The 18,488-nt window shown below is 40.8% G+C and overlaps 1 protein-coding gene across 4 annotated transcripts in view; it reads right to left on the minus strand.

The window, feature by feature from the left end:
• LOC121521024 (tyrosine-protein phosphatase non-receptor type 14-like) overlaps positions 1-18,488 on the minus strand; it is a 63,763-nt gene that overhangs the window by 14,423 nt on the left and 30,852 nt on the right. For all 4 annotated transcript variants that reach the window (XM_041804726.1, XM_041804727.1, XM_041804728.1 and 1 more), the window contains 11 exons: positions 8,898-8,995; positions 7,567-7,634; positions 6,434-6,504; positions 6,265-6,352; positions 5,635-5,723; positions 5,379-5,466; positions 5,091-5,173; positions 4,871-4,931; positions 4,140-4,218; positions 2,114-2,580; positions 720-2,018 (listed from right to left, as the gene is read on the minus strand). In XM_041804726.1, coding sequence (XP_041660660.1) covers positions 720-2,018; positions 2,114-2,580; positions 4,140-4,218; positions 4,871-4,931; positions 5,091-5,173; positions 5,379-5,466; positions 5,635-5,723; positions 6,265-6,352; positions 6,434-6,504; positions 7,567-7,634; positions 8,898-8,995 — 2,491 coding nt within the window. The remainder of the gene's footprint in view (positions 1-719; positions 2,019-2,113; positions 2,581-4,139; positions 4,219-4,870; positions 4,932-5,090; positions 5,174-5,378; positions 5,467-5,634; positions 5,724-6,264; positions 6,353-6,433; positions 6,505-7,566; positions 7,635-8,897; positions 8,996-18,488) is intronic.

Raw genomic sequence — 18,488 nt, forward strand, 5'->3', positions numbered from 1 at the left:
TGCCTAAATGTTACCAATGTGTACAAAAACTTCCTAAAATGTCAAGTTGTACATGATGCTTCATGCAGCATCATACGCTTTAACCACATCAAGGGGGTCATGGGCTGAAGAGTTAAGGCAACCCTGCTCGATTATGATAAAAATCATCATCTCAGTTATTTGGACTGATATTGAGATCACAACGACACAGCACAATAAGTCATTGGTTTTACATCTGTCTGTGTGTGAATTTCAGGGGATCAAATAAATGTGTCTTATTTCCTCTAGGGGCAGCTACAGCTGTGCAGCCAATCCTGTAATTCAATTTGTAATGTTCCAGGACAAACTCCTTAAAACCACATGACTAAAATCATTGTATTTTTTTAAGTTAAGTTTTGGTTAACCAGTGGCCATTTTTCTGTAAACTTTCTTCCACTCTGCAAGCAGCATTGCATGCAGCACAGTAATCATTTAATCCGATTATCTTTTTTCATGATTGTGGAAAGCTAAAATCATGATTGAAACTGAAACTCATTTATATGAACAGACCCATTTAAAACCATTTCCTCTCAGGTGTAATCTTGTTGAATCAACCTCCTATCTTGTTTTAACATATAGTTATTTAATAACAAGAACTTTGTCTTGCCCAAAATGAACCTTCTAGTAACAGTATGTCAATAACAAAACCAGTAAAAAAGAAAAAGTTCAAAAAAAAAAAACCTCCCAAATGGCTGTCTTACCCTCTGAGCGATCTCTCTCTCCACTATGCTGTCTTCTAAGGAGAACATCTCTGACACCGGCCTCTCTTTGACCGGCTCCTTCCTCACTCTCTCCTTCACACTGGTCAAGTCTGGTTCTGAAAGGGAAGGACCTAAAACAGCTCCGTTCACCCCACCCTGGTCCCCACGGGTCAGTGTCCCACCAGCCCCTGCTCCACCACTACTACTTTCAGGCCCACTTCCACCCAAGCTCTGCCCAGTTTTAGGCGCTCGGCCCTGGGCCTGGTTGGGGTCCATAGGTCCTTGGTTGCTGCTCTGTGGTCCTTGATTATGGTTGTGGTGGGTGTGGTTGTGATTGTGAGGGTGAGTGCGGATTTGAGTGTTGCTGGGGGGTCGAGGAGGACCCGGGTACTCAGGAGGGGGTTTGTTGGGCAGCTTGGCGAGAGCAGCTTGGAGTTGGGCACTGATGCTTATGTCTTCATTTAGACTCGGGATCTGAACGTCCAGCTCAGGCCTCTCCTCTTCCTCCTCCTCCTCCTCCTCTTCACTTTCACTGCTATGGATGAGCATGGTCGCATTGGAGAGAGTCTTTTGATGCTGGTATGACACTGGCGCAGGTGGAGCGACAGAAGTCTCAGGTGCTTTTTGTGGAGTCATTTGGATGGGCAGCTCCTGTGGCTGCTGAGGCGGAGGTGGAGGCTGAGGTGGTGACTGAGGAATGGGCTGAGGCTGAGGAGGCATCACATGTTCTCTGAGCGTGTTCCTCCGATGAAGTGGTGCATTCATCCCCTTCATCACTATCCCTTCCACCCCTCCTCCTCTCATGCTGCTGATCACCTCCATGCTGTGCCTCTTCCCTAGGGTGGAGCGGTGCTTAGCAGCAGCTGTTAGTGGTTCACTCACCTCCTGCAGAGACTGGTGGACCACGGCTGAGCTGTCCGGCTGGAAGGTCTTCACAGACAGCTGCACCATGCGGGTCACCAGCTCTGGACTGCTGCCTCCAATACAGCGATGACGGTGGCTCGCCAGGTCAGGGGTGCTGGTCGCCGGGCGGAAAGAGCTAGAAGGGTATGGTGGGGGTGGACGGGACATGTGGTTTCTCAACATGTTTGCTGTAACTGCATAGCTTCCTGCACTGGCTCCCTGCTGTTTGGTGTTAGCCAGCTCTGGTGTGCTGACAGTATGAGAGATGGAGCTTCCCACACCTCCAACTACGCCGCTACCTCCACCTCCGTTAACACACGGTGAGTGACAGGGGCCCTGACTGCTGGCAGGTCCACCCTGATGAGGGCCATGAGATACTGGCTTGCTGTAGCTGATCTGCAAGGTGATTATTAATAAAAAAAGACAATGTAAGGTGAAGAAAGAAAAAGGAATTTAAAAGAAAGAATCAAAGACAGAGCATCCACCTTTACCTGTGGAGTGTACGGCCCCGGGCTGGGCCCCAGGCCGTGATAAGGACCCCTTTCCCTCATCTCTGGCTGGCTGTACACCAGAGCCTCAGGCTGGCGGTACGCACATGCATTACTGATGTTTAGGCTGCGCAGGGATTGGCTGTGGAGGTCATGGTGAGCAGGGAGCATTCGCCGTTTCTGCCGCATGACAGCATCGTACTCAGGCGTGGGCCGGTAGGACGGAGCGATGATGGCGCTGTGGCGGTGGCTTGGGATGTAGTCGGGGCGCATGAGCTCACTGCCAGGGATGCTGAGGTTGGAGGACATGGGGGAGGGCGGGACAAAAGTCTGGGAGTGATTGAGGGAACTCAGGCTGGGGCTGCTGTACATGCTGCCGTTTGGCACAGTGCCGTTTCTGAAGGGGAAGTCCTGGCAGCGGTCCAGACTGGTCTCAGACTTGTAGTAGGGGTCATCATGGAAGATACTGTCTAAAGATGGAGGAGAAAAATAGTGAAAAAATTAGAAGAGGAGATGATAAAGACACTACATACTTTGATAACACTATATAAAGTGTAAGTACAGTAAGTTAAGCTCAATTAAACTTTTAGTTAAAATAACAATTTTAATAACTGCATGTAACTAATCATGTCAAACTGGATGCTTCTTTTGATAGATGTGTGTCTGTGAGCACTCTTTTCTGCATTTTGGTAATTTTTTAGTCAAACAACCAGTCAAAGGTAGCTTACAATTAACTAGCCAATCACAGCGATTCTGCTGGACAAAAGAGTTTTGTTTTTTTCTTTTTTTTTTGCATCAGTTAAGTGTCAAAGTTACATAGTCTAGCTTCCCTTTGTTTTTTCCAATATTCATGCTGCTTACTTGTCTAAGCAAACACAAAAGGTTTTGGTGATGATGCATTCATATTGGCCTAAAATGTGGTACTGGGAATAAAGTTGGACGGAAAGTTGGCCTTGCTGAGACTGGCAAAGTCACAGTGTTGATCCAAAATCACTACTTTCCAGGCATCCAAAAATTCAAGTTCCTGGATGAATTGTTGTGTGGTGAGGCCAAAACAACACTGTACCAGCAGTGTTAGGGTTAGGTGACAAAACTGAAAACAACAAGCTTTGGGTGGCAACAACAAATGACAATAAAGTACCAGCAAATAATAAAAGTTGTGTCAGGGTTAGCATGAATTTTAAGGCTTTAATGTTAGTTTTAGGATCCACTTTTTGTACCAATTACTGTATATGTATATAAAAGCACTATTTGCAGAAGAAGTAGCAAGCAGGGAACATTTCCTCAAAATGCAAAATTTTGTCCTTCAGAGCAAATTTGTTTCCTACACAGTGAAGGACATCAATCCATTTCAGGCTATTAAGCAGCTTTAGTAAAGATGGTCCAGGTGTTTCAAGTGTTTTGGTATAAATTTTATTTCTCTGATTCGGTAAACTCCACCTGGAAAGAAACTACTTCCCTGAAGTCGTACTTGGAGAAAGACTGATCTGGAATCATTTCTTCCCACCATGATGAAGGCGACTGTGGTATGCCTGCTATTCCCCTTTGTTCAACAAACAGAGGATTCTCTCGTGTGAAACTATCTCAAACCCACAAGCAGACACACACACATAATCTCCATCCACACAATCAGAGTGTGAGGCCTGAGGTCACACGACAGAATGATCTCACACCCACGCATTGCAGCACACCCTGAATGTTTTTCCACTTGCTCTGTTTTACCGTGAGTGAAGCCTTTTGGATTATAAGGCGCACCAAGTGTGTGAACGAGTCAATGAAAGAGTGAAGCACAAACTAGCTCACCACTATGTACCCCTAACGTTTGGCTCTAATTGGCTGGGAGATCGTTAAAATACAAATGGGGTGTGAGTCACACGCCTGATGGGAAAGACACAATTAGCTCCATTCAAGTGTTCTGGTTATTATTAAGGAGGGTAAAATCTTCTGTCACACTGTGGTCAAAGCAGTGAGCTGAGGGGGAAACTCAGTTCAAATGTGTGTAAGAATGAGTGAGAGTGTTGTTTTTTACCTTGCGAGCTCTGTGTGTCCTGATAATGCTCTCCATACTGGGAATGCATGGACTGGAAGTTACAGGACTGGGGGCGTGGCTGCAACATATTGAGAGGGAAACAGTCAAACAGATGCATCATTGCTTACTCTTCATTAAGTTGTCAATATGAATAGTATATACTTATTGTAAATTGTGTATAACAGCAATCTTTTCTTGGTTTTATGCTTTAAAATTCCTCCTTCTTTCTGTGTAACATAACGGGTGAACCTGACCTACTCAAATCTACTCTAGTGTCCCAGACCTGCCAAGCGCCAATGCCTGCGGTTCTCCACACACAGACTTCTGAGTGAATTTTGAGCACTCTGGTGGACCAACTGTACAGCTATTGTGCCACATTTAGCCAAGCCATTGTCTGGCCAGCAGGGAGGGAGACTCGCAAATCACTGCCTTCATTGTCGCACCGGAAATCAGTTCCAAGCAACACCCTTGCAAACTTTCCAACAACACCCACCACACCAGCAACGCGCGTCAAAACCAAAGGCTCCATGGCACAATTAAGAGCTGCCCTGAGTGGGAGGGCAAGGTCAAATCTCTAACCGTGACCATTTCTGTCTTCCCTTCCAAATTTTCCTTCTGTGTCCTGGTTCATGGTGTCATTTATAGAGGCTAAAGGCAGTAGGACTGTGTTAAACCAAAGAGGAAAAGTAGCCACATTGAGTCATATACTATAAAGAAAATACTTCTGTTACCAGAGACAGGCGGTGGGTCCAAGTGGGTCTCCTCCTGATTGGTGCAGGTGAATGAGTGGGCCTAGAAAGACACAAACACACAGGGATTAAAAACTAAAGTAGGTGTTAATCTTCCAACAACCTTCAAAAGGTTATTTAGCTTCATTTTAAAGATTAAATGAGATAAAAGTTGATATAAAATCAGTCTTCAGATGGCCTCTCTGATGGCCTCGACACTCACTCTGCACAGATCTTGTTCTGTTTGTAGAATTTGTGTCTGGCCGTGAAAAGCCGAGCGATGTACTTGGCCATTTCCATATCCTCCTGCAACACAAAAACACAGATAAACCATCGGAATGTCCAACAAGTGTTGTATTTATAGAAAACCAAGACCAATTAGCTTCTAGATTTGTCCATTTGCAAGGATATCTGGGAATATGTTTTTAGTTTTACTTCGCACTAGAAAACCTTGTATGAAGCGTGTGTGTGTACTTAAAGTGCCGAGTACTCCAGCAGACACAACACTTACTGTGTGAAAAATGATGGTGTCGTCTCTGCTTGTTATCTCCACTGTGATGGCTGACTTGTTGTGTGCTATGGTGCCAATGTCCTTCCACCTTTTATAAACATGGAAATACACAAAAATGCAGGCAATGACTGACATTTTTCCCACACATATTTCATAATATTTTCTTGCAGATTCAATCATTTGTTTAACCTTTACTTCCCATGAACAGATGGATTAATACATGCAAATAAAATACAGAATATGGGGGTAGACTTACTTATGAAGCATAATAGATCTGCCATTTCTGTGTTTGACAAACACACCAATGAAGGAGACACCAATGAAAATGTCATTCGTGTAGTTGTCCTGTAAAAAAACATTTTATTTAGTGCTATCAACATTTTTGATTAATTCATGATTAATTAATCACAAAGGTTAGGAATGTGACTAAAAATGTATGCTGATTAATCACACTATGATCCCATAACACACAGCTAAAGTAGCTTTTTAACTTTGACTGGAACACACATAAAAAAATTCTCTGCTCTTGGTTTTTATAATTCTATAGATAAAATCCATATTCTCCACTTTAACACTATCCTAGATTGACCAGTATGTAAACAATCCACCCTTGGTCTCGGCTTCTTGTGTTTCAAACGCTAATAAAAAGCTTTGATGCCATTCAGAAACATTTCCTTTCTGATGTTTTGTTTCTATAACAATCAAATCTACCAGTAATTAAATGTTTATCCCCCTGTACAATTGATTGTGATGAATTAATTACAAAGACTATAATTAATTTAATTTTCTCATTGACTTACAGCACAAATTTTATTATAAAAATCCTTTCACAGTGAAGGAAATTTGCTTCTTTTAGATGGGTCTGTTGAGTAGGGGGCTGTCCTACCTTAGCAGGAAAGCTCTCCTGGCCAAACCCGTCCAGTTTCTCCACCTCCTTGATGTACAGAAGCTCTGCTTCAGCAGTCTGCATTCGACTGGAGAGAACAAATACACACCTTATTTTCTCTCCCTTTCACTTCCACATGTAGAGCAGTTTAAGTTTTAAATAGATGTACCAATGACTCTTGTGCTCCTCAGCAACTTTCTGGGTCCACTCCTCCAGCACCTCATCTCCATTTGGCCAGTTCTGATATGAAAAGTGAAACAAAATGATTAAATATCACCTTTGTTTTCCATTAATCATAGCTTTTACTGCTAATTGTTCACATGTTGCTGCCATCATCCCTCAAGTTAGAGCAACTTAACAGGTATTAATTTGATTTTCATTTGTTGTTTTGTTGTTTCTCTTGTCCCTCTCCTCCTCTTCCTTTCTCCAACCCCTCCCCTCTCACTAGACTTTACCAACCTCAGTGTAGCTTCAGCTAAGAGCTGTCAGTGTGAGCCTGGTCTGCTTGGCATTCCTGCCTTTTAATAGAGAAGCTTTCTGTCGCCACTGTATCTAGGCTAAATACTGCCAGAACTGGGCTCATGGTGATTAATGCTGGTCTTTATTATAATAGGGTTTATATATAGTCTTTATTATATTATTAATGATTAACGCTGGTCTTTATTATAATAGGGTTTATATATAGTTTTTATTATATTATTAATGATTAACGTTGGTCTTTATTATAATAGGGTTTATATATAGTCTTTATTATATTATTAATGATTAACGCTGGTCTTTATTATAATAGGGTTTATATATAGTCTTTAAAGTACGATTTAGCCCTACCCTCCTTGTAAGCATTTCGAACTGTGGGTCATGAATTGGTGCTCTACAAACAAAAAATTGACTGACTGACTGACTGACTGATTGATGGGTTGATTCATTCATTTATTTGATGGAGGATAAATAATGAAAATGAGCTCATGGTATCAGAAAACTGATCAAACCAAATCTTTTTCTCCAACACCCTCTCAACTATTTGTAGCCAAATTCTGGTCACTAGTTTGGTAATAAACATTACGTAGGAAGCAATGTTAACAGCTGAAAAAAAACAGTGTTTTGTTTGCATAATGCATTCAGTATCCAGTTTATTTTTGTCTTTACTGATACCAGTTATAGCAAAGTATTTCTCCTTCTTCTGCCTGTCAATCAGGTATTCAGAGGGAGGAGGTGACACAGGTGACAAAGGAATGTTTGCCCGCAGGCAGCACACAGAGCTACACAAACATAAATTTAAACAGTGAAGGTTTGAGGACTTACCACTGGGAAGAGCACATACTCCCTGAGGAAGTCCTGAGACATGAACTGGGTGAAGTCGCCAAAGTCAGCTACAAAATACAAAAATATTATAATATATAATAAATATAATGTTATATGAAAAAGAACACCCACTCCAACTTCAACAAAAACAATATTTCCTAATCACATTTTATCTAAAATGTGAAGCAGAAACTTTCTCTCTGAATACTTCGTTTCATGCATTTTCACTTATTTGACAGGACAGCGGGTAAAGTAAGACACTGGGGAGAGAGAGTGGGGAATAAAATGTGGGAAAGGGCCACCCACTTAGAGGACCATAAGCTACAACCTAACCTAACCACTAGACCATCAGTGCCCAAATTTTAAGACTTCAGAAACCTAAGACTGTAGGTTACAACACTCTTCAGATAGGATGAATAGACAGCAAACATGTTGTTGAAAATAAATATATATCTCCCTCCTTTTTTGTCTTGAAAGCTCTAAGTTATTGAGAGAAGTACACACATTATATTTGTAGGGTAATTATTGTGCAAAAAAAGCAAAAAAAATACAATAACAAGTCAGATTAATAATTTTATCAACTAAATTAACAGGAATAAATTCTCTTTTTTTGCATAAAGGTTGAAGTTTCCTCTTTAAGTTACCAGCAAATACCAAGATGATCATTTTTATTGAGACAGTTATCAACCATTTAATAGCAAAATGTTAATAAAAATGTATTTTGAACAGTATAAAATTCAGCTTAAATCTTATTTTGCTAGGTTACTTTGTTGTATAGAACAATACTTTATAGGACAGATGCACAGATGACATATTTTGGTGGCAAGTAAAGTTTCCCTAGCTGAAGGTTAGCTAGTTGTTTCCTGATTTTCTTGGTCCTACTTAGCTCCTTACCTATACCTGTAACTTCCCACTTCCACTTTGTCTCTACAACATGATCTGGTTGCCAGTAAGAGTCATGAATGTGCGCTGAGTACTGTTCTGTTTGTCCCACAAAGGGAAGTTCATGAGGAATCCTTGTCTTCTGACAGATAAAGGTCTTCCTGATGCTAATCTTGGAAGTAGCGATAAGCTAACTGTCTGTTTACATTCCCCCCTGAGACAGAGACAGCACCCAGGAACAAGACGGAGGAGTAAGGTTGTGTGTGTATGTGTGTTAAGACTGATACCATAGGAACTCAAGTGGACTGGGCTCTGCCAGTGGTATGCAGCCATATTAGGTAGTGAAGTCAAGATGACCCTAGAAAGTGTGAGTTTGTGCTCTCTCTTGTTCTGCCTCTCTTCTTCTAGTAGATGTTTGTCAGGCACGTGTGTGTGGGTATGTTTCTTACCTTGTACCGCTAGGCCAGCTAGTCTGATGCCCTGCTCTACCGTGCAGTGGAGACGTCCATCCAACACGTCCTTCTTCACCTGCAGATAATACTGATACCTGGGGAAAAAAAAGCAAAGAGAAAAGTTGGAAACATAAGTTTTGAATAAGATAATGCTAAGAATTAAAATGTATTTAGCCACTCCAGCTGCAAGCAGGCTGAACACACGCTTATATTCTGAAGCAGCGCCTGGTGATACCTATGCCTATTCTGACAGCAGAAATACAAATAACAGCCTTGTAAAAAAGACAGGTTTGGTCTGAAAAGCTCATGTCTTCATTGGTACACACAATAGTGGTCTTTTTTTTTTTTTTTTTTAATAAAACTTGCCCATTTGGATTGTACTGAGGCTTGAAGTCATTCATAAAAAGGGGAAAGGGGCGCAGATGACCGAGTGGATAGGTCACATCCCATATTTGCAAGCTGCGGCTTCCTTCTCCCTCTCTCTCATTCATGTTTTTTACTCTATCCACTGTCCTCTTCTATAAGTGAAGGCATATAAAGCCTAAAAATGAATCTAAAAGCAAAGATACTAGATTATTCAGGTCTCTCCAAAGACCCAAAAGTCAGGTGTTGGATGAGTCATGCAAGCTGTGCAAAAACAAGGTAAAAGCACTACAGCAACACCAATCTTCAATGACACACGACACCAAGGAAATTAGCAGTAAGCAACTACAGGGAGGCTCACCGGGCTGTGTTGTTCCAACCAACACAAAATTTCCCTCAACTTGTAAATGGTACCAGGAGATCATAGGCAGTTTTTGATGCTTTATTTGTGAAGACCTGAGCATATCAATGTAGCTGATAACAAAGGCTTCAATCAGCTGCTTCAGACAGTTTTAATAATGCTGTTTAATCCTCATTTGTCGGTACCGTACAGAAACAGTGGTGCCATTTCATGCAGGTGTAAAGTAAAACTCATTCTTACAAATGCACCTGATCTTATAGTAAACTGAAACCAGAATTTTATATAAAAATGATGAAAAAAAACAGCAAGAGGGACAACAGAGTGGTATTTTAAGTTTAAAAGTAAAATGTTACTCTAATTGCATTTATTGATAGCTAAATGATTATAAATAGAATATTTCAATTTACTGTGATCTCTGAGGATCTGAATTCAAGTGTAAAGTGTAAGAACATTTGAACTATACCTCTTCTCTAATCCTCTACAATAAAGCAGAGCAGCTGTGGGAAATTCAGTGTAGGACATGTTTATTATGTCATGTTTAATCCCAAATCAACGTGTATCACAATACATATCGTATCGTTGCCTCTGTAACCTGATACATATCATATCACATCACATCGGACCGTATAGTAGCATAGCGTAGCAAGTCATGTAGTGAGGCTGTGGAAAAAACCTAGCCCTTGTGATAATGCTTGTATTGTTTGGGCTTTCCAGCTGAATTTTATTTAGATAATTCTACTTTAAAGGTGGTATAATTGGCAGTATGTTAAATATTTTACTACCAATTAATAGTGGCATTTTCAAACTTTGTTCTTGTATAAAATTTTACATTTCTCCTGAAAGAAATGATCTATTACCATGATAGCATTAACTTCTCTACTGCCAAGCATGTTTGCAACATAAGCTACACAATATTTAGATAATGCCTTTGATACCACCTTATCCTGTGTCGATACAGACTTATGCAAGCACTGCCATGAAAGACACATTACAATGCTAAAGCTAACATTTAGCCAGTTCCTGCTCTGTGGCTACAGGCTGCTATTGTTAATTCTTTGTTCAGGCTTTTACTGGCATAATTTTCTTTTTCTTGTCAAAGTTTTCAGAAAATTGACATGATTTGGAATATCTTTAAAGGTATTTTCCAGCTAGTCAAACTGTCTCAGAGCACCAATTACGTAAAGGCAAGTTGGAAAACACGATGGGTTCCAGTTCAACACATTTATCCAAAGAGAGTTAGAAGAGCTGAGCTCATGGTGTTGCCCATTACCAGCTGAAGAATTGCAAACATCAACCGAGAAACCACAGAGAGACTTATTCTCCCGTTTCTGGATTGTGCAACAGAAAGTGTGCGTCAGGACAGTAGGCTATTGGCATCATCATTAGCTGGTTAAAAACATACCAGAGAAGCCTGATGCAGAATCCCAGTGAGGAGTGAGTGAATCACCTCTGTTTGAAATATCACTGACTCATTCCTGACTTCAGAGGAAACTTAAAAGTATACCAGCAGAGTGAATAATACAGTTTATTGTTCTGTGCATTTACAGCTAACAGTGTTTGCTATTTGACATGGAGCTAACAGTGACGAGATCTGAGATAAAACTTGTAGTCCCATGAGCTGAATAAAAGCAGATCTGCATGATTTCTAAGTGTTTAGGGGCTGTGCTGGCTTTGTCAAATGTAAGCTTATATAATGACACAGTTTAGATCGTTTAGCCCTCTTATAGCTTTGAAATACGTGGTAAAAGTCCTAAAACTAAGAGTGAATTACTCTGAGCTCTCTGGAGTTTCTGGGCTACTTTTGTCCACTTTTAGCTGCTGTGGTCCAACTGGATGTTTGTCTTTTGAGGAACAGATTGGCCACACAGGAGGAAAGAGAGGAACTGTCAGGGTGACCGGGCCCGGCTGCACAAAAACCTTGCTCACCGTTTCCTGTTTGTTGCTATGGTGACTGCAGGCTCAGTCTTTCAAATGTTGGGTTTGTGAGAGACACCTTCTCTGACTTACACACACCCAAAAAGACCTCTGTGTACTCTGGCATCCTCTCCAAGCTCTAACGGAAACCACTGAGCTATACATGCTTAGTCATTCACAGATTTTTCTCAGACACGTAACTGTGGCCTGATTCCTCAATTGTCTGCCTTTTTTTTCCTCTCTGGGCTAAAAACAGCGCTGCTTTATCTCCCTCAAATTTCATACTCTTCCTCACATTCACTCCTTTTCTTTTTTCAACTCCACTTGGTGTACTCCCGGGTCTATAATCTGACCCCGCCCTCCTCCCTAACCCTGTCATTACAACCGTTGGCTAAGCTGCCATTCCGTTCCCCTGGCAACCCTCTAATTAGCCAACCCTAACCACCATGGCTGCAGCTAGGAGGAGGAGCCTGATGCGGTCTAGAAGAGGAGGAGCTTTGCTGAACACAAAACCCTTCAAATGATTGTGGACTTTGTTTTTATAAACTCAACATGTTTTCCCAGCGTTCTCTCTGTAAGTGCTGTGGGGAAATGTTGAGGTTACAGTCGACGTTGCTCATCCTGAGGTTCAATGGTGACAATATGATGATGTTCAGACTCATGAGAGGCCAGGACACGAGAGGTGGATGATGAACTGTTAAAATAACTGTGAACAAGTGAAAGCAGGACGGTAAATGGCACTTATAGAAAGTCTCGGGCTGCTCCTCAATAATCACATAACAACCTATGGACCAGCGGCTGTGGACCTTTGAATGCAAATGCTGTGCACAAATTGCATTTGCCTACAGGTAGTTAGCAGATCAACCAAATGGGAATGGAAAACTAAATAAACACAGTTTCCTTTATAGAGGCAGTGGCACAAATAATTTAAAGGAACATGATCTAAATCGTTGAAAAAAAAAACAATTAGATAGGATGGGTATTTGAAAAATGCAGGTCCAAATGAACTGAAGATGGCTTAATGAGTTAAACTTGATAGCATAGTTTGATAGAGAAAAATGTAGCTGAAAAACCTGCAGAGCACTCCACTAATCTAAACTTGGGCATGCAGGTAAATGTTATCAGTCTTATATTTTGGTTTTCTGTTATAAACTGATTAACATTTAATTTAGGTAAGGCAATTTTTCTTTGGTTTATTTTTCTGCATATGTGGGGCAAATAAGACATGTATGACAAAAAGATACTCATGCAAGTCTCGGAAAATGTGAGATTTTGAACATTTCCACCTGGCAATAAGAGCAAACCCTTTCAAATATGGAGAATAATGATGACTGCCATCTCTGCACGCTAAAGACACATCCACTAGTGCAGGGGTGTCCAAACTTTTTCAGCTGAGGGCCTCATACAGAAAAATACCAGGATGGTGGGGCCCTTTCATATACCTCACCTTGACATTAAAGTTAGTACCGATGTAGGCTTGGATATAAGTGACTGAGTGTGCTTAAATTCCTGGTTAATGGGGCACCAGTTTAGCTCTGTTGGTAGAGCATGTGCTCATATAAAGAGGCTATAGTCCTAAACACAATGATCAAAGGATCACTCCCTGGTTGCAGCGTTGCTTGGTGTGTGCCTTCCCTTACTCTATGTCCCTTTATTTCCTGTCTCTCCTAATCTGTCCAATCTGAATAAATTAAAAAACCCCCCCCCCCCCCCCCAAAAAAATTTTTTGCTAATTTATGGCTAAAAAAGCAAACAGCCATTCATTTCAGGGTTTTTTGGGAGGCCAATCAGATTTCAGGTGCCCTTGTCCGCCCTGGCCACCATTAGCTCCGCCCCTGGAATGCCAATGGTACTGCTATTTGCTGCCGTAAGCAATCAGGGCATTATAAATCAAGGTAATGTTATTATTTTAGTTGCCATTTGGTCTCCATTTACAGTGTTGTCTCACTATAGTTACAAAAAAACATCAACAAATTGTTCTGGTCAAAATGTTTGTTGGCAAGATTAGCATAGTAGCACCGCTTTGTGCTGATGCTAAAAAGTACAACACAATCAAAGACAAGCTTTATGTTTCAATGAATACTATCAAAAGTGCAGCAGCAAAAAAAAAAAAAAAAAAAAAAAAAAAAAAAAATGAGAAGACTGAGGCAGGCCAATAGCCATCCCTACCACCTTAGCATTGCGCCATTCTGTAGGAAATGCTGAAACCAGCCCCTTCTTTCTTCTGGTAGTCTCATTTCCTTATTCACACTTCACGTCAAGGCTAGTTTGTGTCTTTATTTTTATTCTCATGACACTTGTATGTTCAAATTTACCATTTATAGACATTAACTTGAATTTCAATAAACAAGTGCCCAACATTTAAGGCGGATGCAAATTTAATGCAATGCATATGGCTTAAAACAATATTGACAGGAGTCTGGAGGAGTTGTAAAATATCACATATTTAGTCAACATTGCTGCATATATAAGGATTAGATCACAGAGAAATGTACATATGTCCCATTTGGAGAGAAACAACTTGCTAAAGTTTTTGTCTCAATATTTAAAAAATCCAATCCCTAATCTGTATATTATCACATTAACAGTGATTATAGAGTACTGCACAAAGCCTTTACTAATACCAGTCCACATAGACATCTTAATGCTGGCACACACCTGGCATATATGCCATAATGACATCACTGTCCAGTAATAATAGGTTAATATGCACAAACAGACATGAGGTAGAGGTTTCCTTGCTTAGCAGAGTGACTTGTGACTTCCATGAGTGAGTGCTCTGAATGCATCCAGGCAGCCACACAGACACAAAGAGCCTTTCATATGCCCACGCATGTTCAAGCCCCGCTCAGGATGTGCTGCCAGATGTCCAAGTGGCCCGGACAGCAAGTCTGCTAGCATATGTGCAGCATGCATGCATGCATGACTCTGTGCAAGTGTGTACATATGCTCACACCCCCTCCTCATATGCAGTAGTATGACCCCAACCACCCCCACAGCCCTGGATGGGTCCAGGCAGCTTGTGTGGGAGGCCGAGGACTTCACTTTGAAATGTGGTGAATCAGCAAGGGGTACAACAGAATACAACTGTGTGTGCACATGTGTGTGTGTGGGTGTGTGTGTGTGTGTGTGTTTTGGCGATAACTAGCTGAACAAAGCTAGGATTTCAAGGCTGTTGGTGCTCTTAGCCTTGGGGGGCCGCTGGGACCAGCTGGCCTCGCTCCGGTCAACAGCTCTCTGTTTAGATTCTTTACTTTCTCTTTCTGGGCCACTTTGCCCCCCCCCCCATCTCAGAGAGGCCAGAAGAACAGACGACCACAACCACACACAACTTTTCTAGGAGGAGGAAAGAATACAATGCAAAGAACTGAATGTGGAAAGCAAGAAAAGGTGTTACGGGATTTTAAGTTTGTAAAATAGTGAGTGATATAGAAGAGTTGGTAAGGGATTAAAACAATAGCTGAAACTCTGCAAATGATTTATGATGGTATACACACATATTAACTAACAGACTGCACATTTACCTTATCAATACTACTATTGATACTTACAAATATTTACACACGAGGTGGTCTTAGCTGAGTAGAGCTTGTGTTAAAAAGCTATGATTCAGTCTGTAACGTCTATTTTATATCCCTCAAATATAAACACATTCTTTATAATCACAGCTGTATTCATTAAGGTTTCTTACCAAAAACAACATCTTCCCATTTTTATGTGACACTTGAACACATCATAACATAATTTACTGAGGTTACCTGAACGCATCATATTTTAGTCTTTCAGCTTGTTAAGTTTGCTAATTAACTTCAATTCTGCCGATTCTACCACGGATTTCTACATTGCATTACTACTTTTAACAAACAGGAATTGCTACAAATTTTTGGAGCACTTTTCAGCATTTATCTGAGCAGCTGAAGAAGAAAATTGTTCTGAAGCAGCTAAAGAGAGGTATGAGAGCAGTTACTCCCAGCGCAGTTGGATACGATTACATGCGTCTCGCAAGCAGCATCTTTTTTCCTCAAGCCGAGAGTTGAAGGTGCATTCTGGTGATGCACAATATTGATGTGCTTTAAGTTTATGTTCCCCTGATGAATGTTTTTACAACAGTTAAATATTAAAATGACGTTACTTCACAGAGCCTGTGAGACTCGATAGCAGTGTCCATAAGCTAAAACCTTATGGATTTTTGGGTATTTTAAAAAACACAGAACCAGGTTCTGACAGTTTACCAAAGAAAAAATACCCCATAGTTGAGGGTTCTGTTCATTCTGCTCTCACTGTGGGAGCTGTCTGGAGTCGTATGACTATAATATCAAACATCTCAGAAATCCATCAGACCAGTCAGGAGCAGCTGGTTGGGCTGTTGAGTATCCTTCTGTACACAGTACAAAAAATGGCACACAATCCAAAGTTGGTGCAACTTCCAAGTGAGTTATACACTCAAAATTTATGGCTAAATTGGATAAAATTTGCACAGTGTATGCCCAGTTCATCATGTCGGAACTAGGGTTATAAGATATTGAGGAGCCGTTATATTCCAATCATTACGGTGAAGAAAAGTTCTGCTACAGAAGAGACATGGATAAGGTAATGCACTTCTAATATGTTTAGATGTCTGCAAGCAGATCTGATGAATGTGTTTGAGAACACATAATAAGCCTGTAGAGACTGACAGTGGCCTGATGCTACCCAGTGGACCAATCACAGACCTTGCTGTCTGCATCTTTTTGACACTGTCACATTTATGAGGAAGAGGATGCCAACAATGTTCATAGACCTCTACGTAGGGCTACAAAGGCCGTACATTCAACACAGATCAACAGAATAAATCAGGCTTTTGAGTCATTAACCAAGAAAGTCACTGTCAGTATTATGTATCTTCAAAGCAAACATTTTTTATCAGTAGAAAGAAATTAAACTAGAGCGCTTCTGGTGTACCTCAAGCCACCTCTACTCAAGGAAGGGGAAACTTCATAAAATGGACAGAAAACATTGGAGGGGAGAAGTGTCCAAACTGCATGGCTTATCAAGAGGGGTGCTTCAAGGGTCAGTGCTTGATCCCCTACTTTTCCCCCTTATCCTCTACCTCACTTGGTGCAATCATTCACTCCCATGGCTTTTCTTATCACTGCTATGCAGATGATACACAGCTTTTCCTATTCTTTCCACCAGATGACACAACTGTCTCAGCTCAGACCTCATCCTGCCTTGCTAATATTTCTAAATGGATGAGGGGATGTCACCTTCAGCTCAACCTGTCCAAGACTGAGCTTATTATCGTTCCTGCCAATCCCACTGTGGAACCACAGATCAGTATCCAGCTTGGATCAAATAATCTCATGCCCACTAAGTCTCCCCGAAATCTGGGTATCATTATTGATGACCAGCTAAACTTCAAGGTTCATGTGGCCTCGATTGCTCGGTCCTGCCGATTTGCCACTAGCCTGACTCTTCTCTTCTGTTGTCCCTAAATGGTGGAATGAATTACCCAGCTCCATTCGATCCACAGAGTCCCTCTCTACTTTCAAGAGAAAGCTAAAGACCCAGCTCTTTAGAGAACACTATGCACTTAGCTAGACTATTTTCCACTGTTGTCCCCAGTGGTAGAATGAGTCTATCAACTGCAGTACATTTGGCTTGCACTGCCCTGCACTACTTCTGAGATTTTTATACCCACCTCTTTGTGAGTGACCTAGCATTTGGTACTTTGGTTATTAGTTGTTGTGAAGACAATTTAATGGATGGTGATGATGAGAGGTCACACATTGATTATTGGTTGTTTCATTGTTGATGTTTATAATAAATAAATAAATAAATAAACAAACTTGTATACATTGTGTGCTTTTCCTTTAACACTGCATGGCAGCACCTGCGTCCAATTGGACTTGAGGCACTTTGTGGCACTTACTGATGTTGTTTCTTCTTGTCTAGATCTTTGCTTGTGTTGTTCTTGCTCTCAAATGTACGTTGCTTTGGATAAAAGTGTCTGCTAAATGACATTGTAACATTGTAACATATGACCAAATACATGGGCAAAAATAATCCAAGTCCAGCCACTCAAGATGGATTGAATAATCTAAAAGATCTTATATTAATAGAGCTAGAAAGATTAAAATTACACCAATGCACTCGGCTAGCATCTTCTTCAGGGTGTAGACTATACCATCTTCAGTGTCTGGTCCTGGATTATTTTAACCATTGTTTTTTGGTCACAAGTTTTCTATCCCTTTTATGATTTTTAATCAGTATTTTAATTAGTATTTTAATTAAGTATATTGTAGTATATTCACTATAGACTCAGCAGAATAAGAGGTGTAAAGTTTAACACACAAAGCTATGACAGTACTATTTACAGTTGTACAAATATATAAGAATGTTGTTTGTAAGGCCTCCAGCAGTATTCAAAACAGTTAAGGAGTGTAAACTGAAATCAGGTTGAATATGTCTTCCATGTGTAGTTGTTGCAGAAATCATGATCAACATGATGCACAAAGATGTGGGTTCAAGAATAAAACTCAGGGAAGACTCCACTAAAACACAAAGTTTGTCCGAGGTTTACCAAACACTGACAGAAACATGCAAAGCTACATGTTGCTAGGAATACTGAATAGTTGTGTGTTTTAGGAGAACTCCACAGCGTTTAAATGTGCTCCACCTTTCTTGAATTACTGCCTTGATTGCTTTTTAATTGGATTATTGGTTTCAGTATGAAGCCAGTATGTGCACACATACACACTCATGCAGATACACAAACAGAGTTTAGCCCCCTGCTCACGGTAATTTTCACAGCTGCGTGAAGGCAGGGAAGAAGGAGAAACAGATGAATGGATGGGCAGGAAGAAAAAGAGATCTAGTTTCAGGTTACACATCAGTCAAACAATGAACTTCAAAGACATTACATGACTTTTACTCAGAGGAGACTGAAGCAATAGTGTGTTTTTTGTTTC

The sequence above is a fragment of the Cheilinus undulatus genome, linkage group 14 (genome assembly GCF_018320785.1).
Source record: "Cheilinus undulatus linkage group 14, ASM1832078v1, whole genome shotgun sequence".
NCBI classification, from domain to species: Eukaryota; Metazoa; Chordata; class Actinopteri; order Labriformes; family Labridae; genus Cheilinus; species Cheilinus undulatus.